Source organism: Theropithecus gelada, chromosome 1 (genome assembly GCF_003255815.1).
Source record: "Theropithecus gelada isolate Dixy chromosome 1, Tgel_1.0, whole genome shotgun sequence".
Classification (NCBI taxonomy): Eukaryota; Metazoa; Chordata; class Mammalia; order Primates; family Cercopithecidae; genus Theropithecus; species Theropithecus gelada.
Window position 1 is genome coordinate 99,469,112 of NC_037668.1, and position 22,465 is coordinate 99,491,576.

Consider the following 22,465-nt stretch of genomic DNA (forward strand, 5'->3'; position numbering starts at 1 on the left):
TGCTAAGGGAGAAGCTCATGCTCCCTACAATCTAAATTGATTAAGAGCCTGGTAATTTATACATTGCAACATTGAAAAAGCCAGTTGCTTCTGTCTCCAACCAAAGCAGGAGAGAAATAGCTACAAAGCATCAACCTTGACATCAAAGAAGACTAACGCACTTGCTGTGGGAAGTCTGTGAACTTTGAGGGCACAGACAAGACTAAGGATATTGCCTTTCCAACCAAGCACACCAGTTCAGATCTCCTCAATGTAACTGCTGTTTGGCTGAGAGAAAACAAAGAGGATAGTAAGTGAGGCATTGGTGCGATCAGCATTCAAAGCCCTTTCTACTTAAAAATCTTTCCCGGTCGGGCGCGGTGGCTCACGCCTGTAATCCCAGCACTTTGGGAGGCCACAGCAGGCGAATCACGAGGTCAGGAGATTGAAACCATCCTGGCTAACACGGTGAAACGCCGTCTCTACTAAAAATACAAAAAATTAGCTGGGCGTGGTGGCGGGCGCCTGTAGTCCCAGCTACTCGGGGAGGCTGAGGCAGGAGAATGGTTGAACCCAGGAGGCGGAGCTTGCAGTGAGCCGAGACCGCGACACTGCACTCCAGCCTGGGTGACAGAGGGAGACTCCGTCCCAAACAAACAAACAAACAAACAAACAAAGCTTTCCCTAATGTTATTAACGAATTAAATTAACTGTATTGGAAGACTACTAGGTTTTTGAGCAAACTGTTTTGTCAAAGAAACCACAAGCCTTGTCTACTATTGTAGATGTTCAACCTTTAAAGATGTCCCCAGTCTGCAACAGTACAAAATGGGCCATGCAAGCTGCCCAGCCCCAGTGCTTTCTTGATAAGTGATCCTGGAGCATAGTGTCCAAGAAACAACTTCCAGAGGACACAGGCAAGAGCCACAGAGGACAAAGAATTTGAGAGTTCTTCCCAGAGCACAGAATGAGTGGCTGCCCATGAAGTTATCTAAGCAACAGATTGTACTGCTGGAAAAGTGAATCTTGACTCTTCCCACTGGCAGGATCTGATCATTGGTGTGTGAGTGACTGCTGTTCTTTTCTGTTTGTTTGTTTTCCTCCTCCTCTTCTCAGAATGAGAGTCCTATTGCAGTTTTCTGGTTCATATTCCACCATAGTATGTTGGGCTTGTGTATGACAAACACACACACACACACACACACACACACACACACACACACACACACACACAAAACTTGTTTTAACCAAAAGATCATGAGACAGCGTGTCACATTCAGGCTGATGAAGAAGAATGTGAATCACTCAGAGATTCTAGTCCTCAGTTATCTAGAATCTTGATGAAGAAACTATGGTTTTCTATCTTTGACAGGAATGAGTGTGTTCTATATGGACAAGGAAGGGCATGCCTAGATATTTGCATCACAAAGGGGTAGACTGTAGTAAAGACTACTGGTTTTCTTTTCATATCTATTATATCCTTTTCCTATAATAAGATAACCACAATTTTTGGCAAAGAATGCTAGCGAAGAACAAAATTTCTAACTTCCCATACAGCTAAGTGTGGCCATGTAGGTAAAGGTCAGTGGGACATAAGTGTAAGTGATGTCTACAGATTTGGGGAAGTATTTATAAAGGGAGGGGATGAGACCTTTTCCTTCCCTCTTTTCTTCTTCCTACAGTCTAAAGTATAGGTATGATGCTTTGAACTGAAGTGGCCACCTTGGACCAAAAAATAACCCTAGGAATGAATGTTACAAACTGGAACAAAATCATAGAAGGGGGCTACGTCCTTGATACAGTGATGCTATTCCAAGTCCTGAACTGGCTATTGTGGGCTTCCATGTGAGAGAAAAATAAAGTTGTTTAAGTCATTGTTATTTTGGGTTTTGTCACTTGCTACTGTTTCTAATTCTAACTAACACAGATGCTTTAGAGAAGTTGTCTAGAAAGTTATTCACAGAATTGTAATTTTTTTGTCAGTTCTTTTCAAGTCTCAAAGGATTTTAATGTTAATGAATAAAAATGATAAATTAGTTCTTAGAATATTCCTGCCTTTTGGTGGAGGGTCTCCAAGCATTTGGGTTTGATAGAATTTTAATGGTGAAGTAAAATGTAGATGAAATAATTTGCTTTTGTTTCTAGACCTTTGTTTTAGACATTAAGATTGCAGAAGTTATCTTAAAGAAGTCAGGCTAGAATTTTATAGCTTTAAGGGATCACCTAGGAAGAAGCCTCTAACACGGCTGCAAACTTCAAAAAGCTGTCAACAATGTTGGAGGAGCAGCCAACCCACTCTGAAGTGAGAAATATAAACAGAAACCCAGATGACTATGTATCTCCTGGTCTTTTAGAAGGGGTTGGTTACAATCAATACACATAGTAGTGGCCATAAAGAACTGAAATCAACATTGGGTGATTTTTAATCTAGCGATATACATGCACGTGCACTTTAAATAGTCATTTCAAAATACTATAATAGGTGCCAGATTTTTTCTGTTATCCATCTATGTGGTAATCAGACCAATTTCTAGTCTGAAAGCGTCCTCTGTCTAAGCTTGTCTCTTTGCTGAACTCTCCTTTGTAAACAATGACAATAACAACAACAACAACATAACATAATATTTTCCAAAACTGTTAAAAGCTAGGCCTATCTCACGTTGAATTCAACTATTGTTAAATCACAAAAGATAATAACGTTGTCCTTTATATTTGAAGATAATGATTCTGAATCACCATCAGCAGAATACTCCCTTGGAGCTATTTTTTCCCCAGTACTGATACACACTCTCTCTGAACTCCTGAAGTCATGATTATCTGTATCAAGATATAGCAGTGCGTTACATTCTGCCTTTTCTTATTCTCTAATTGAGCCTAGATACTAAGTCTGATCTTACACAAGCCATACTAAATAAAGGCTGCTATACTTCTCTCCTAATACTTCTCTTTTCTCACACCCATCAGTTAGTAGGGTTTTATACCTGCTGATTAACAATGATGCTGGATTTGTGCTAAGCCATCTCAGCTCTCTCATCAGGCTCCTATTATAACCAATTTTAAGATGGTAGGCTGTGACTAGAGATATAAGTTATTAGAAATGAAAGCAAAACAAAATGAAACAAAAAACAACTAACATACAAAGGCAAGTTCTTCTTTAGAGAACTTATTTCTTCATTGATCTTGGGCTGGTGACAGTATATACTATGGCTAGTAATTCATTGGGTAGAGCAAACTGTAGCTGAATTGGTAAGTTATCTTTATGGGGTGGTTTCCAGGTCACTGAAATCAGTTTTAATACTTATTAATCAGCTGTTATCATGCCATTATCAATCAGACAATTCTCTAATCAGACGATAAGTTGTTGTACATCTATATAGAGAAATTCTTTATGGATTCACGCAGGGGCAAGACTATTTAACTGTATTACTTTACTCAGAGACCAAAGATTTTGCTCATAAATGTCTTTGGGGGGCTTCTTGAAACATCTTGTATAATTTGAAGGAAAAGGAGATTAGACCAAGCAAATATGGTATGAATTAATGAATAGACTAACAGTGTACTAGAAAAAAGTTAGGGAAGGTTATATTAGGAAAAGGTTAAACATTTCATTAAATAGCGCAGTACTTATTATCTTACTATTTTATCAGCATAATAGATCAACAGTGAAGTAATTTACTCTTCCTTTAAGAAAAAATTGGCACAAGTATATCTGATTTTCCAGAAATATATGAGGAGAAGATAAATAAGTGCACTGTCTGTGGAGTATCAAAAGTCATAGAGAATTTAAGGCAGAGATTAACAGTAGGCTTCATCTTAGTAACTGGGATTATTTCACATGCATTAGGACACATCTTACGAACCAAAGCATTACAGTAATCACTGTTCATTTGTCACTCACATTTTAAAAGCTAGCAATAGTATATGAAAATATGTTTTTGGCTCATATCATTTCTACTATATTTCCTTGCAAGTCCACTTTAGAAGCTATCATCTGCCCTTCTTTTCACCCAGCTCTGTCCACTTTACCTGTAATCATCCTCTGTTTTCCAGCCACATGGGATTTTTATTATTCACTTATATTAGTCATTCTTTCTATCACCCCTAAGAATTAATTACACTTTGTGATAATTGCTTGTGTTGCCAACCTCCCTTTCAAAATTGACAATCTCCAAAAGGTTATGAATCAAGTTATTTTAGCCCAACTTTGCATTCCCAACACAGCATGCGACTTCGCATATAGATAATAAACTGAATACGTGAAAAAATACTTAAGTTTTAAAGTTATGACATTATTGGTCAATCTTATGTCCCAAGCATGCAGCCCACAAATGTGTTTTTTCCTTTAAATAACTAAGAAGTTAGGAAGAATCAGAAAATAAAACAATACAACTACTTAAAAGATATATATATATTGGTAGCGGAGAGGATGATATAAAAGGGAACTGATTCCACCTATTTCAAAGCAGTTTGACATATAAATTCCTCCTCCCCTGACTCTGGCCAAGTTAGAGGAAAGATAACAATAGATTTGGAACCTATTGTGATGTTAATGTTCAGGCTTATACGCCCTAATATGTGAATGCTTTTTATGACCAGGTTGTATGTTTTTCTCTCTTGGCTTCATAGAATAAAGACATTGCAAAATAAGCATCCTCTGAGGTCTCATACCTTAGGAATAAATGAATAACATTGCTTAAAGTGTACTGTGGAGTGGGAATGAAGCATAGTAAGAGTCAATTGTAAGAAAGAAATGGTTTGTGTTGCAGCAAATTTAAACAAGAAATGTGGCATGCATGTGACAATATTTAGGTAGGCATGAGTTTATCATAGAGACAAAATAAAATCCTAATTTTGTCAGAGGTCATTATATGGATTTGGAGATGCAGAATAGAATCATCTTTACCTCAAAATAAAGTGAAGAAGACTATATAAATAATGGGGGGGGCATTGAAGTTATATAAGAGGGTAAAGAAAGGCCATAATGTATAAATCCTTACCAGGAGCCAGGCACTTTATGTCTATCTTATTTAATTATTCTACCTCCATGTGAGCTAGGTATTACTTCTTTAACTCCATTTTACAGATAGACTAATTAAAGATAAGTGAGGTTATGTAATTTGTCTAGAGTCATGTAGGTTACATGGGGAGAAATTGTGTTCTCCTTTATAGTCATTCAAATAGATAGTGGCATGCTAAAGCTGGCTTATACTAGCTTATAAGGCCAATTGAGAAAGTTGTAGAAATTCTGCTATTTATTTATTAAATACAGCCATTATTAAAATTAAATTCTATAAGTTTAGAATTAATGAATGATACTAAACACAAATGCAAAAACTATTCAAAGCTCATTACCTCCAAATTACTTTACTACAGTATACTATTATTTATAATCTTCAGGTTACTCACATCCCTGTTTCTGTATTGTAGAAATATTATACAATGGTGTGTGATATGGCACATCTCTTCCCAACTCTGCATTCAGTAACATCACTTGGTAGTTTGAAATCAGCCATGTTGGGAATGTTTATACCATGGAAACTGGCAAAAGGTCCAAGTTACAGGTTGATTTATTATTTAGTTGATTGTCGAGACTTAAGAAAATGATGAAGTGAATGTTAATAGGGATTAAACGTAACGTGTCATGTCTGTGGCCATTACATTAACGTTGACACAAAAAATTGGAGAAATTTTCTTGGAGTATTCCAAAACTATTCTCTGATTCAGCAAAAAATTTGCACAGGTTATTTTCATCTAACTCATTATCATAAAAATATCATCTCTTACTCAAGTTAGAATAATCCTTTTGGGTAGAATACAGCTCCATGTGCAACATCATGCATGTCACATATATGGATTATAATCATAGGCTGGTTACAGATACAAGATTCTGCCAAAAATCAGTGAAAGAATCTGTGAGAAGCAACTGACTATATGGAATTTACAATAAATATAATTGCATACTTTATTATTTGTAAGTCTCATTATACACTTCTTTTTTTTTTTTTTTCCTAAATTTGAGACCAGGTCTCACTCTGTGGTCCAGGCTGGAGTGCAGTGGCATGATCTCGGCTCACTGCAGCCTTGACCTCCTGGGCTCAAGTGATCCTCCCGCCTCAGCATTCCAAGTAGCTGGGATGACAGGTGTAGGCAACCACACCCAGTTAATTTTGTCTATTTTTTGTAGAAATGGGGTATTGTCATGTTGCCCAAGCTGGTCTTACCCTCCTGGGCTCAAGCAATCCACCTGCAACAGCCTCACAAAATGCTGGGATTACAGGAGCAAGGCACTATGCCCAACCTATACACATCCTTTACTTCAGTTAAATATTTAACAATTCACCACTAAATATATCATAGTGAAGCCATAAAATATTACTTAGGAAGACTGAATAGAAATATGGAGAAGTTTTTGCAAGGTATACAATTGAATCTTTTTTATAATTATGTAAAATAAACACATGGAGATGGTATGGTTACGTGAAAATGAAAGAAGTTTTGTGAGGAGGGTAGATAATGTACGATTGATCATACAGTACAAAGGGAAAAACTATAGAAAATATAAGTGTTTAACAAAAGACTGTTATGATGCAGAAAAGCATCTTGTAATGTTTCTTCATGCCAGTCTTATAAAATATTTTAGAAAGAAAGGGAGGGATTTGTCATAGAATACAATCCTATACAGACCTACAGAGTATTATTTTGCTTCATAACCATACTTTTTTTTAACTTTTGCCCCTAGAACTATAAAATATAGTGTGTTTCTGGCCTTTCCCTCTATCTAATAGCAGCATATTATTTTGCCTTATTTTTTCTCATTAATTTTCATTTCCTCTAAATTTTAGTACACATATGGAAGGAGCAGACCTCATCTTTCCAAAGTCAGAAGAGATTCTTTGGGGGAAACAAAGTTTTCTCAAATCAAAACAAATATGAAAACAAGGAAACAAAATGTGCTTTGGGCAGCGAGTTCTGTGACTAAGATCATATTTTTAAAAAGTAATCCTGCTTTTCCCCAGAAATGTATGAGAAAATCTTTCTGCAAATTTCAAGCACAAGCAAGTTGCCTCCCAAATTGGCCATTTGCACTCCAGGGCTAAAGCTAAACGCGCACAAAATTGCCTGAGTAATTCAATTGCAGGCAGAATCAATGCAAGTGTGAACGCTGCCCTGGTCAAAGGTTGGCCCTTAGGCTGCAACTTAAATCAATTTTGGGTAAGCTAAGTTTGATTACATTATTGGTGATGAAGCTTTCAAAAGCAATTTCAGGCTTGCCTATTCAGAGGCTGTTTGGTTCCGTTCTGAATCTATACTCCTGGTTACAGAAGCATCTATCTGTCTCTTTTGGTGATGATTAAGTCCTGGAGTTGAGGAGAAATAAGAGGAAATAAGGAGAAATAAGAGGAAAGATACAGAAAGTAAAAATAAATAAATAAATAGCAGGTAAGAGCCTATCACTAATGTGAGTCAATAACTTAAAATAAAAAACTTTAAAAAATATATGACAATCACCATAATAAGAGAGAGAAAAGAATTAAGGAGCATAGTAACCAGGAAATGAAAATAATAAATGGAAAGTTTCTCATGATGGTGATATGTGGCAGTCTTAGATTATTTTAGCATGTGAGGCTCATTCTTTCAGGTGTTGCTGGCAGGAAGAATGTTAGAGAAATACAGGTGGTCCTGCAGAATGAAGCAAAATGGGTGTAAGAAAGGATGTCACGGCCGGGCGCGGTGGCTCAAGCCTGTAATCCCAGCACTTTGGGAGGCCGAGACGGGCGGATCACAAGGTCAGGAGATCGAGACCATCCTGGCTAACACGGCGAAACCCCGTCTCTACTAAAAACACAAAAAATTAGCCGGGCGAGGTGGCGGCGCCTGTGGTCCCAGCTACTTGGGAGGCTGAGGCAGGAGAATGGCGGGAACCCGGGAGGCGGAGCTTGCAGTGAGCTGAGATCTGGCCACTGCACTCCAGCCTGGGGGACAGAGCGAGACTCCGTCTCAAAAAAAAAAAAAAAAAAAAAAGAAAGGATGTCACATATGGCCTCCAACAGGCACATGTTAGCTTGAGAGAAATAAACCCTTTCAATGTATCTTTTTCCAGCAGAGTCAAGCCTGCAGAGTCAAGCCTGCAGTGTGCATCTATCGCTTATGCAAGTCTTCCTAAAAAATGTGTTTACTTAGTTAAGTTTAGTCAGTTTGATTACAGTTATTATCTACAGTTTATACGCAGATCATAAACTACAGTGCTCCCAAGGAGTTATAATTTTTTTGGGAAAAAACAAATTTCCCTATAGTTGTGGTCACTAATTTTTAGAGCATATACTATTATTCTGCCAGTTATAGGAAAGTCTGTTGTTACTCTTGTCTTAGAAAGTATTTTAGAAAACTTGGAATTCCTTCTAAGTGGACTGATTGTGACTTTAGTGGTTCTTCAGCAAGAATTATGATCTGCCTCACTAATTAAGCAGCTCCACATATGCACTAATTGGATTGACTCAAAGAAAGGAACTGAAGATTGTGCAACTATCTAAAAAACACATTTTAGAGCTAGGAAACTGAAGTTGCTTCATTTCTTTAAAACTGTTGAAAGAGAAGTCTTGCTTAAAAATAAGCTAAAATTTGGAAAATCCAACCTACTATAAATGCCTGGCCAGGGTATAGGTGAAATAACATTTCCATGCAAGCAAGCCTTGCTTGGTTTATTCAAATCTTATTTAGCCATATACTGTGTGGATAGATAATTTGTATCTCTGCAGAGAAATCCCAATTGAATTACATTTATAAAGAAAGGAAATCCAGTCTACACTGAATAGACACATTCAATGAAGACATGCCATTTCAGTCTTTTCCCTAGCAGTTTTATGGATACTAAAACTGAATTTACAGTGCTTTGGAGAAAGAGTGGCCCATTGAAATATTATTACTTTCACAGTTAATTCCTCCTCTTTTTACCTTTATCTGGAACATCAGAATGGCAAAAAAAAACCCATTTCAATTTACTTTTTCATTTAGTGGAGCACCCTATTAACTATGTTTCACTCTAAGGAGAAATAGGAAGTTTAATCATAACAGTACTCAGAACTTCATAATAATCATTTTGTTCACACATATTCCTGGATCTTTTATTAGGGGTCACATTTCCATTTTCAGAGAAAGAAATCACAGCACAGAAGTGAAGGTGATACAGTGGCCTAGACTTTGCCACCTTATTATGTGCTCAAACCATTGGATCTCTCTTTAGATGGAGTCACAGTTACAGGGAACACAGTGCATGCTGGGTAAGTATGCTCCAAGAAACTTCTCAGAAGTGCTGGGAAAGAAATATCTCACAGGACCTCCAAAAGGCTTTGTGAGAGAAATGATCAGGAAAGGCATACTGAAGAAAGACTCTGTTGATATGTTTTCTTTTGACTGGAAATGTTGGCATGTTTTCATTTTTACAAAGCCCTAATAGTCACAACCCCATATACTCAAGTCACATTTTGGCCTAATTAGTTACAGGATTAGAGCTGTGTGAAATAAAATAGCAAGCAAGAATGTCTATTCTAGTGCCTTTTTCATAGGTTACTGGCCAAGATTGTTGCAACTGTGAACATAAAGGAAATTTCTCTGGAGAGTAAAATTCTGTATAGAGATGACAAAATGATTAGACCGGCAGTGCTCTTGAGCTAAGTTTTATGGAAACTCACTACAGAGACAAGCACATTAAAATGCATTTTTCTGTCAAATAAAAATAATTTTGAGTTCAATAACAAAAATATACAGAAGGTAAAAATATTGGCAGCACTTCTACTTTGTTAAAGAGTAAGTTTAACTTTAAAAAATAACAATCAATACATACATACTATATTTTAAACACGAACAGATTTCTTAGGATCTGAAAACATTACAGCTGAAAGGTAACTTGGAGACTAGTTAGTCTAGTCTCCTTATTTTATAGATTGGTATGCTGAGGTCAGGCAGTTAATTGCTATGGAGCTCTCCAATTTAAGGCCAGTTTGACTCCAAGGGTAGGGCTTCTAGTAAAATTTTGTGATTAATTTAGAAACTCTAATTTATTTTTCTATATCTTTTTGGTACCTAATCCTCATAAGCAAGCCATATTTCAAGGCTGATCAATGACAACGCCAAATACCAAAGCTTCCTTTCCCTTCCAAATTTACTGACCCTTTGTCAGCTGTGGGAAATGTATGTGCTGTACCAGTAGCTTGAAGATGCCGCTGTCAAATTGTCTCTTAACTTGGGAGAAACACATCAGTAGAGTAATTAATCTTGTACAACCTTTCCACTTTTTTTTTTTACTCATGACAAGTGAATGCTTACGTGCATGGCTGATTTAATTAATAATTCTAATAAAAAGGACAATATCATAATGATATACATAGTGCATTAATAAATGAATCAAAGAACCGGTGCTACTGATTTGTCTATCCAGTGAAATAAAGTTACACAGTTATTCAGGTTATATAGAGCTGTGCTTGCCTGTGTTTACCCTTCAACATTTGAATTATACATGAGAAGGACAGAAAAAGAAACTAGCATTTAATAGGCACTTGTTTTAGACAAGTAGTGTATTGGCGATTTTGCACGTCCTCATTTAATCTTCACAATAATCCTATAAAAAGAATTTATTTTCCTCTATTTTATAGGTCAGGTGACTAAAGCATCTACAATCCTTCATGAAGGATTATAGTTTTAACTCAGATCTGCTCGATTCAAAGCTTTTGGTGTTTCACCTGTGTAGTGGGACAAGCACTGGAAAAAGAGTAGTAAAAACGAAATTCTAACCCTAGTTATGTTGCTTGACTCTGGACTCTGACTCATCCTATTTGGGCTTCAGTTTCCTCACCTATAAAGTGAAAAAACTGGTTTAGACAAGAAGTTTTCAAAACAAATTATTTGGAACTGTGTGACATCTTGGGAGGCTTCAAGGTCACTATGTAATATGATGGGTAGGAAAATAAGATTTGTCTCCAACTTAACCAAACTAACTCCAGTTTTATCTTTGTCATACATTAAGAGTTCGCATAGATTTTATTTGGTTTGAATAAAGGGTTCCATTGCTTAAGAAAGTTGGAAGAAAACTGACTATGTAAAATCTGAGACATCTTCTAGCTCCAATTTCTGTGCATTGACAAACGTAACGTAACTCAAGCTCCGCTAACTGATATGTGGTTTTCACTAGAGGCAATTTGGTGACTTGGAGCACCATAAACTTCAACAGTCATTCTGACTGCTTCAGCCTGCTGGTTATTGTCTCTCCCATATGCCACTAAATGGCCATTTTGTGTCTATCTTCTTGAAAATACATACATGTTCCAGGTATGAGATAGGGGAGGAAAAATATTCTCTTGCTTTACTCATACTCCACTTCAGCAAATTTGTGTATATTCATGATTTGTGTGATGGTTATGTCTGTGTGTGTTATTTTTGTTTGGTAGAGAACGATTAGATAGGCCTGTATACCTGGATCACATTCTACCTACAACTGCAAACCTACTTTTTGTTAAATATTTATTACTAGAACATCCAGGAAAGCCTTCTCATTAACATCTCAAAGCTGCAATGATAAAGCAGGTTAGCTCACACAGCACTCTGTCTTCAATAATCACCAAGTCTAAATTCATTTTTGCCTCTTTCAACCAAAATGAAAACCCTATCTCCTTTAAGTTACAAGAGGAGAGATAAATTTCTATCTAAAATATGAGTCATTCACATCTGTGGTATCACCTTTCAGGGTTCATTGTAATAGGCAAAAGTAACAGAGCCTGTACCGTTGCTTACTGGCATGTGGGAACATCTGAAGCAAGCAGAGAGCTGAAATATAACTTGCAAGGACACAGCTAGTTTCATATTCAACAAATCAGTTGAAAGGTACTGTTTGCTTGCATCGGTTGAATCTAACCAGGGAAAAACTGCTACATTACTCTCATTCTTACTTTCTTCAGTAGACTCTTCCATTTCCTTTTGGATACTAGCTATTGACTTCCCTTTTATCTGAAAAGAAGAGATGCCCATCACATTAAACAAGCTGGGAAGAAATTTTCTCTGATATGAAAGGAGACATTCCAGAAAGTTAAAAAGCCCTGACAGCATAAAGCATTTAAAATTGGGACTTCATTATTGTCTCCACAGGGCTGCTAAGGCAGGGAAAAGACAGTTTTGATCGGTCCTTTGAATGTTTTACGTGTAATATTTCGGAGACAAAAGCTTTGTTACTTTGAATAAATGCATACATGAGTAAACACACACACACACACACACACACACACACACACAGAGAGAGAGAGAGAGAGAGAGAGAGAGAGAGAGAGAGATCCCTATAGCATCATTAGAACCTGTAGAACCCATATTACAGTAAAGGATTTGACATTATATTTTTAGGAACACCTGAGAGGGGAGTTTAGCATCCACACATCATAGCAATATTATCATTATCTATTTTGGGATTTTAAGCAATGAGTCTTTATCGAAAGTGAGACTCAATTTGTACCAAATATTTCCATGTATTAGGTCTCAGGAGAGGGTTGTATTAAACTAAGGCTGTGTGAATTCTAAGCACTTTGCTTATGCAGCTTTCTTCCATCTTAATTAATTCTCCTATTTCCCTTTAGATGGCAAGTCTTGAATATGTGTCCTATAACAAATATTTGTACTTTTGTGGAAGTGAGAAACAAAGCGTGTACAACATGTTTTACTTATAGAAATGACTATGTTGTACTGATTACTGAATTCCCACTTAAGTGATAGTGTACATTTGATGAATTGAACCCATAGATGGCAGGATGGGACCACTCAGTTCATAGTCTTTAAAGAACAGACTTGGAAGAAACACTTTTTTTAGTTGCCCATGTTCAGGAAGCAAAAAATGCACTGGAAAATAACAATAAAATAACAAATATCTTTGAATCTCCATTTTTTTATTTAATAAGAATTTTGCTATGAATGGTTGGCATACTGTTATCCATTATAAATTTTGTTAAAACACTTCTTTCCTGAGGGCTAATATACATTGATCTGCAGAATATTCTCTCTGTCTTTCCCTCTCTTCCCTTCCAATTTTGTACTTTTTACAACGTAGAAATCTTTCAGGAATTTTTGGACAGAGAATCTAGAGGATGAGGGATCTTCATTGTATACTAGCTTTCCGGTAGTTTTTCCACCATAAAGTTTGCTTTCTTTTTCTTTTAGAAAACATACATTTTTACCTTAAGTAATTTAAAGTAATTCTATTGATGAAATTACTAAAACCTCTACTTAAAATTACAGGTTCTCTTACAATTACTGCCTAAAGCCTACAGGCCATGGAAGATAAAGGGGTTTAAGGTGTCTTCACGTTAAATCAAAAATTTGCTTATTTCCCTGGGACCCAAGAAAGACGTGAGAAAGAAGCGAACAAGCTGAAAATGATGGAGACTTGCAGAAAACCAGAAAACATTGCAAGTTCACTATAGTATAGTTCATCAAATGCTAGGATGTTGTATCTTTGCAGGTTAGGGAGCTGCTGATACACACACAGCCGCTGGGCCATATTAATCAGAAAGGAATACTAATCAGACCAGCAGCTAGACATCAAGGCATAACATCAGCCTTGTCTTCTCTTTTTCAAAGCCTAACCTCTGAAAAGAGCAGTTTATTATCCATGTCTCTATTTCCTCATCTATTTATTTAACCTTAATCACAGAAATCTGGCTTCTACTCTCAGTTTTACACACAAACTGCTCTGGCAAAGGTCACCAGTAACTAACTGCCCAACTGTCAGAGACAGTGGTTGATTTTCAGATGTTCCCTGAGTGGATGTAGCACAGGACAGTGCCGACTCTTCATTCTTCTTGAAATGGGCTGCTCTCACAGCTTTCACAGCACTCCACAGTGCCGACCCTCCTCAGGCATCTCCATTCACATTCAATTTGCTTGCTTCTGCAGGATGCTTCTCTTCCTAGGCTCACTCCTTGATGCTAATTTTACTTGGATTTCTGTCCTTGGTAATCTTTTCACTCTACATGGCTTCCATGAGAAGTCTCATTTACTTTCATGGCTGAAACTACTACCTCCACTCTGATAACTTTATCTATGTCTCCATTCTGGACTTTATACCCAGCTACCTATTAGACATTGCCTTGAACTAAAAATGTCTAGAAATGACCTAATTTTTTCCTTTAATTTCTACCTCCTCCTAAAATCTGAAAGCCTCAATTCTTCTCTTATGCACTTATTCTGGCTAATTTCATGCAAACTAAACATTAGGAGTTATCTAGATCCTTGCAACTCCCTTCCTTTTTTTTTTTTTTTTTTTTTTTGCCAGATTTGATGGCTATCTCCTAATTAGCTCTCAATTCTCTCGCCTCTGCTATTCTTTTTGGTGTTACTATTATTATTGTTATTTTACCTTTAGCATTAAAAGTTTAATATCTGGGTTTAGCAGTTCACAGTGCATAAGAATGTCTTTTGGAAACCAAATCTGTTTGTATCATTCCCTTGTTAAAATCCTTCTGTAACTCTCCAAAACCAGGATACAGCCAAAACTCATTTCAACTCTCTCATCCTCATCCCTGCCAACTTGTCTACCCTCATCTCTCAACACTCTCCTTCTACCTTTTATTCAAGCCATATTAAAGTACTATAGTGTCTTCAAATGTATTGAATTGTTTCATACTGCCATGTCTTTACATGAGCGGTTCCACACTAGAGTGCTTGCCTCTCTCTTTCTTCCATCACCATTCCCACACCCAGGCTCAACCTAATCACCTTTACCTCAAGGGGCATCTCCTCTATATTTTTCTCTGAGTCATTGAGACTGACTGAGTTGATCATTCTCTTATTTGTGCCACTGTACTTTGTGCACATGATTGTTGTTGAATGAGCTCCTGAAAAGTTCTGCTCCAGAAAATGAGATAGTCATTGCTAAGATGATGTTTTCAGTTGTACCTTAGCTATAATTCAAATGGTAGTATTGGCTATTCTACATGAAAGTTATTTCATGACCCTTAAGACTACAGTAAGAGCATCTTCTCTGCCCCATTATGGTACCACTGACCAAATTGCATTATGGTTGCCTGGTTGCTTGTTTCTCACCTCTCACTCATCTGAGAACTCCTTCAGGATGGGGTTCCAGTCCAACTAATCCTTTCCAACGTCTAGTGCTGTGCTTTGCTGGCTGTAGGCATTGTAGATAAAAGCTTAGAATCTGAAGCCAGATTGTCAGGGTTTAAGGTTTTGCTTTGTCACTAACCATTTGGCCTCAGCCACATTTATATTCTCTAAGTTTCCTTTCTAGAAGAGGAGAATTACAGAATCTAGCTCTTTGGATTGTGTGAGAATTAAATGAACAAGTTCATATAAAAAATAAGAATAGAGTCTGTTTCAGAGTAAGCTAACTATGTGCTATTTGTAATTATAGTCATATTGCCTTGTATCTGTAGAGGTTACAAGTACAGATTCTACAGCTAAAACTCATTCACTCATTTATTTGTTCATTAATCCATCCATTCATTTACTCAATGTTTAATTCATGTATTTACTAAAGATTTACTAATTGCTTATTAAATAGCAGGCGCTGTGCTTGGTGATATTGGAAATAAAATAACTAATCAGACATTGATCCTGTCTTCTTAAAGAACTTATAATTTGATGGAGAGATGGAATATATATAAAAATAACTGTAAGACAAAATGAAAATGCTTAGGGCAGTAAGAGCTTCAGATGAGGTCGTACAAGTGGTTCTGAGTATATGGGCATTTTTCCAAACTTCCAGGGCTATGTTCATAATTACAGATGAGATTTTCATATTTTGCCTTTGTTAACAAATTAATCAAATTGTACGTACTTAATAGCACCTCAGCATACAGCAAGTCAGTGGCAGAGAGAGATGATGAGAGTCTCTTCTGAAGGCACTACGTTTAGAAGCCTTTTCAACACTATATTATTTCCAGACATTTGTGTTAAGATTGCCAGAGTAAAACAAATGTTTACACAAGTGGAATTTGTTCCTAATTTTTCACATTCATTAATGTTTCAGTTTTGAAAATCAGAACGTAATTTAAAAATTTAAATAGCAAAACTTAATATGTTATTAAGCCTTAAATTTTTCTTTACTTTGCCGTGTTAATTCATTTATTCTTTCAAGTGCTTGAATATTTAAACCATTTAAAATATTAATAATATACCAAAGAAGTATCAATATTTACATTAAATTGGAATTCACACTGCTTTATAATATTTTCAGTGGTTTATATTATTCATAATTTCACTAAATAAATCATCCTCATGGAAGGAACTTAAGCAAGCATATTACACTATAACTATTGCATGGCAAGCAATGCTTTTCTTTCAAATTGAGTACTAAAGAATATTAGGATGGGATAGTAAAAGATGTGATACAAACTGATATATTTTATTTCACATCAGAATTCTTAAATTATGGTAATGTAAAGCTCATAAATCATGGAAACTTATTACAGTATATTTTTAAGTTGTAGGAACATCATATATCCCATCCCCATTTCTGCAAAATGGAAATGATAGCTATGATGAACTACATAATATTTGCATTTTTCAGAGATAGCTTACTGTAACAGGATCATAAGACAAATATACATTTGTCAAGTTACTACAAAATATTAACTATAAGAGATAAGGATAATTCAGATAACTTTGTGGCACTGAAAAGACAGTATACTCTCTCTAGTCTTCTTTGAACATTTTGAGAAACATTTGATTTCAAAATTAAGAATATTTTGTGGCTGCAACAATTTGTTGGTTCCTCAGCTTCTAAACAGCAGTAAAATTAATTATAGGAGGAAACATTCATGGAGGTTTCTATCCTTTTACCCGATCCTTGTGTTTGTGCTTCTTTACTAGTTTTTAGTCCTTAGGAAGTAAGATACATTAGAAATGTAGTATTTATTTGACTAAAATCTTAAGTTATATTTTAAAATACAATTTTGAGTAAAAATATTATCTATATGGATAAAATATTTTGTCCATGATCATTTACTTGCTGTTTCATTTTATGTATGGCTTGTGAAATTCTGGCTATCCCAAGATGAATGTTTGATGAAAACCAACCAAGAGCAAATTTAAGCCATGTTAATCTATACTTCAAGATTATGTAATCCATTTAAAAAACAACAAAATCTCACCAAATCTACTGACTTCAGCCAAAGACCTTTTTTTCAGTTAGCCCTATTATTCATGTATTTTTTTCCTTTCTCAGCTCTAACACATTTTTTTATATACATGTAGACTTCTACAGGGATTATAAAATCTTTGGACAATGATATGATTTGGGGGCAAAGTTTCCATGTGTAAGGAATGTGCGACGTATGAGGAATGTGTCACATCAGGTTGAGTTTTAAAATGAACGTACTCTATTCTTAGGTTTTATCTCTACTGATGGATAGGGGCCCAGAGGCCCTTGGGAGCATTTTGGTACCATTGCATTACTTACGGTTGAGAGGCAGGCTCGCATTGGTTGTGCCTAGCTTGTTGGCAGCCACACAAGTATAATTGCCGAAGTGCTCCTGTGTCACATTGGTAACAGTGAGAATGGACCTTGTGCTAAAATTTTGAATAATAATTCCTTGTTGGCCATTGAAGAGCCTAGAAGACAAAATAAGCTCTAGGTAAATATGTATTGTGAATACCAGTTTCATTTTTATCTTAGCTAGGGTTGTCATGGCAACCCATAGACAATTCGACCACGCTGACGTTAGCATATAACGTGATAATGGTGCAATTTACATTTCACTTACATTAGTAGATTTGGGAGAAGTGAGGTTGCATGTCAGCTGTAGACTGTTCCTGTGGGATTATTTGTGCTATATAACAAACTAAGCTTGGATAGCTACATGTCCTATTTATGTACTGTTACATATTTTAGAAAATAAAACACACTACACCAATAATACCTCATCTACTAAAGTCAGGAAGGAGTTTAAGGGAAATAAATATAAAGATTCCACCGAAAGTACAAACTGATGGTTTCTAGGTAAGCTGGTATGTCTGGGTCATTTCAGATATTATTAGATAATTCCCTTGAAAGTTAACCCTACAACTGTGATAGGATGGTTCTGAGTTCAGAGTCAACACCACTTTACTCTTGTACAACCCAGATAGATAACTTCCATTAAACCTAGAAAGAGACAGCCATATAGTATTGGAGATAGCATTTAAAGTTGAATCCCATCACTGCCACATTTTAGTAATGTGCCGGGGAAAGTCTTTAAAACTCTCTAGGCTTCAGTATGGGATTCAGTTATACCTAAATTCACACGAATTGTCCAACAGTCTCTGGATTTACCATCAGAGGCCCTCACTCTGAAATAGGCTGGCATGGCTTCACCATTCTCAATGCATGTTGTACCTACTTCTGCTTCACCCTTTTTCTGAATCTGTAGCCTATTTCTTGTACCTTCTATTTCTGCTATTCAAATTCTTCCTTCCTCATTTAGGTCTAACCGAAGATTTATCTCTCTTTTTCTAATTTATCTTAAAGGACTCTTACCTCTCTCTCTGTATGGTTCATTTGCACTATTCTCTCTAGCAGTTTCCATGCACACAAGCCTTTTCAAAGCAAATAAATGGAATAGTTTTAAATTCCTCAAAAGGAGAGGTTAAATGAACATGCTTTCTCTGATATTTGAATCCTACAAAGCACTTAATAGTGATATCCTAGGTACATAATAAATAGTACAAAGATCAATGGTGTCCAGGTGATGTTCCCCCAACATAGGCATTGGTAAGCCCGTTTCAGTGGCCTCTTCAAGAAATTCTCTCTCTAAATATAAATTTTCTTACAATGAGTATGTCAACTTGATACTAACTTCTCCACAATTTACCCAAAGTTTATTGCAAAGGAGCTACACTGATCATAACATAGGCTATATAAACTGATAGTCCAAATGGCATGGTAGTTTTTTCTCTTTAATGTGTTCAAGTTTTTGTATTTTTTTAATTATGAAAATGCTAATAAATGGCATCCTCTGAGAGTTCAATTTGAACTCCTTTGCATTATACTATGTGGGTTGCACCTGAATTTAGATGAAATATACTGTAGTTAAATGCAGATTAAAATGAGCAGTCATACTTGATTACTCTGGGAATTACTTATATTTCATGTAATAGCTGAATTTGGCTTACCCCAATGCAAACTTTAATCAGATTAATAAAACTTTGAGTTAAATAAACATTGAACAAGCTTTAGCTTGAGCAATAAATTTAATGATCTCCAACTCTGACATAAGATAATAGGGCATAAAATATCATGGATATGGCAGTTTTTATTCTTCTGTCTCATATTTCAAGCCTACCAACATTTATGCTAAATTCCCATAGTCATTATTATATATTTTTCTGGATCACATTAACAACTTTATTTTTAACTAATCAGTATATATGCTCTGTGAAAAAACAGTTTCATTGACTTGCAAGTTTCAGCATTATGACTTAAATCAATTCACCCACATCTTTATTATAGACACATTCTCCAGAGGACTCAGAAACTCCCCAGACTACTAAATCCCTGTTGTGCTTCATTGACGAAAACCAGGACGATTTTCCTGCTGAAGAGTTGAGAGAGAAATTAACCAGGGCTTTCAACTGGCTAGACCCAGGGGAAAGACTTGAGGAAGTAAATTCAGATACTCTATGACACTATATGCTTATGTTCCTTATGGCTGTCTTTCTGGGTGAATTAGCTTCCAGTTCTCTGCCCTTAAATGTATCTGAAGGCACAGCCACAGATGTTGCTGAATCATGCAGCACATCCATACTCTGTATGTGTGGGCCCATTTTGGGCTTCTGGCCAGCGGTACCGTGTGCATCCTTACCAGAGTGGAGCATTAGTGCTCCAACACCTGCTACTCAGATCAGTCAGGCAGGTTATTATGGCCAATAAAAAGAAAACTACATTCCCTGAGGGAATTTTCTTCCCTCTAAGGAAAGCTACTTTTCTGAAATTACTAGAGAAATCTAAAGCTTACTTTCTTCTGTAGTTGTGTATTTTAGAAGTGCTGACTCCTCAAACACCACATGAAAACCTCTCTTCATCTGGTAGATGGTTGGATGAAGGACTTTTTGCAAAGCTGACTTTGTGAGAGAGTGACTTCTGATATGGTGTATATGTCTATAGAGAGTGTACTTTTGTGATTTTCCTGCAGAGTTCTGGGGTATGAAGATGGGCTTTCTCAATTATTCAAATCAATTCTGAAAATATTCATTAATTTGCTACAAAGATGAGCTCTATGCTGGCTGAGTGACTAGGGACAAGACTGGGCAACCCATGATCTCTGTGCTTGAGAAGGTCAGAGCCAAGGAGAAGAATCCAGCACATAAAAGGGTGTTTACAACAGAAGGGTATTTCAGTCACATTGGGGACCTTGTTAATATGAACGTATCTACCCTTAATTACTGGTTGTATAAATTTGAGCCACACCTTGAAACTCCAGCCTGTATGACCCTAATGTGATTCACTCCTTGACTAAAACCAAATAATGATAAAAGAGCTCTCTAATTGATGACGCTTTTGTTTACATAATTGATTTGTTCTAATATGATTGTCTATAACTTTGTTTCTGTAAAAAGAATCATTCTTATATTGAGTTAGATTATACAAGAAATATGCTTTCTTATAGCCCCTGTTGAAATCTGCCCCTCCTTGCCAAAAAAAAAAAAAAAAAAAAAGGACAAACAAATTCCGTGGAGCTCGGAGTTAAATATGGCATCCATTTCTTCAGCATAGATCAGTACTATATGGTGCCTACTTGGAAATACCTGGTCAGTTTTCTTCATTGAGTTTTTATCATAGGGAAGATAGTTATAAGATCCTTCTATTTCTGTGGACCCTGCTGTCCTCTACTCTCTGACACCAATGGAAGTTTGCTTCACATTGAGAACCATAACTCTCACTCCTCTTCTCCTTTCTGGCTTTTGCCAATGCCTCGTAAGTCTGTGAACTGCAGGTTATTTGCTTTGCTAGCAGATGCTGTCAGCTCATAAGTGACACAGCCCAACCCACTAACTAGTTCTGAATTAGAATAGTCCCTTATATTTTCTAGTGTCAGTCAGAAGTAGCACATGGAAAGCCTGCTGATAACTAGGGATACTCGTATTTCTTACTCACAAAATGGACACAAACTTTACAGTCATAACCTCCCTCCAGGCGGCAGCTATCTGGGACCACCAGAAGAGAGCCTGCAGCAACATCACCCCAAAAAACTGACCACATAGCCATCAGCACCGATTGCTAAGATTGCAAAAATATTAATAAATGGAGCAGCCACACTGGACCTCATTCATTTTATATATAAATCCAGCCTCAATCTACATTTTAAGACTATTGTTCACTCTCTGTCTTTCCAGGTCAGGAATAACAACAGATATCTCTAGAGAAACCAACTTGCAGATGAAAACAGCCACAGAAAGACTTCATTTCTAATGTAGGAAATATATATTAAGAAGTATCAGACAACATTTTAAATATTAGAACAACTTGGAATAAGAGTGAGGGAGGCATTCTCGAATAATGATAAATCTTGTAGAGACTGGAATTCACTTTATATGAGTGGGCAGCTTAATATGGTCTTATTAATCAATCTTTGCTATTAGATGGTGGGGGAAGTTAACCCTTGAATCATAAAAGTTTTATTTATGAAGACAAGGAATGTTAATGTCAGCAATGGACTGTAGGCTTGCAGAATTCCAAGATGTTGTGTGAACTAAAGATACAGCTCAAATTAAAACAAAAGAGAAAGATTTAGAAAAAGTCATGAGTGATGGTAGAATTCTTATATGGACTTAACAGAAATGAGGTTTTATTTGGTTATCAAATTATGATTAAATGCCTTCTATGCTGAAAGAGAATTAGGAACCATAGAGGAAAAATATGGCATAGTTATTATTTCAAGGACCTTAGTTCTATCTGAAAATCTGAAGATGACTTTAAGATAGCATACAGGTCCCTTCCACAACACATCTCATAATGCCTTTCTCAAGGATGGAGTAATATATATATATATACACATACACATACACACACACACACACACATACACACATATATGTCTCTCTTTCTCTGTGTGTGTGTGTGTGTGTGTGTGTGTCTAGGCTCTGAATCAGACTGTATTTCTAGTCTTTTCAGTGTGACCAGCAATGCTTTATGTAAGTGGGACATTTTATCTGTTCTCAATACATTTATGGTTGAAGTAATCTCACACTAAAAATTTTCAGCATTGTGGCCAGGCATGGTGGCTCACGCCTGTAATCCCAGCACTTTGGGAGGCCAAGGCAGGTGGATCACTTGAGGTCAGGAGTTTAAGACCAGCCTGGCCAACATGGTGAAACCATGCTTCTAATAAAAATACAAAAATTAGCCGGGCGTGGTAATCCCAGTGGGAGCCTGTAATCCCAGCTACCTAGGAGGCTGAGGCAGGAGAATTGCTTGAACCCAGGAGGCAGAGGTTGCAATGAGCCGAGATCGTGCCACTTC

The 22,465-nt window shown here is 36.5% G+C and overlaps 1 protein-coding gene across 2 annotated transcripts in view; it reads right to left on the reverse strand.

The window, feature by feature from the left end:
* NEGR1 (neuronal growth regulator 1) overlaps positions 1-22,465 on the reverse strand; it is an 884,450-nt gene that overhangs the window by 165,786 nt on the left and 696,199 nt on the right. For both annotated transcript variants that reach the window (XM_025362722.1, XM_025362711.1), the window contains one exon: positions 17,429-17,580. In XM_025362722.1, coding sequence (XP_025218507.1) covers positions 17,429-17,580 — 152 coding nt within the window. The remainder of the gene's footprint in view (positions 1-17,428; positions 17,581-22,465) is intronic.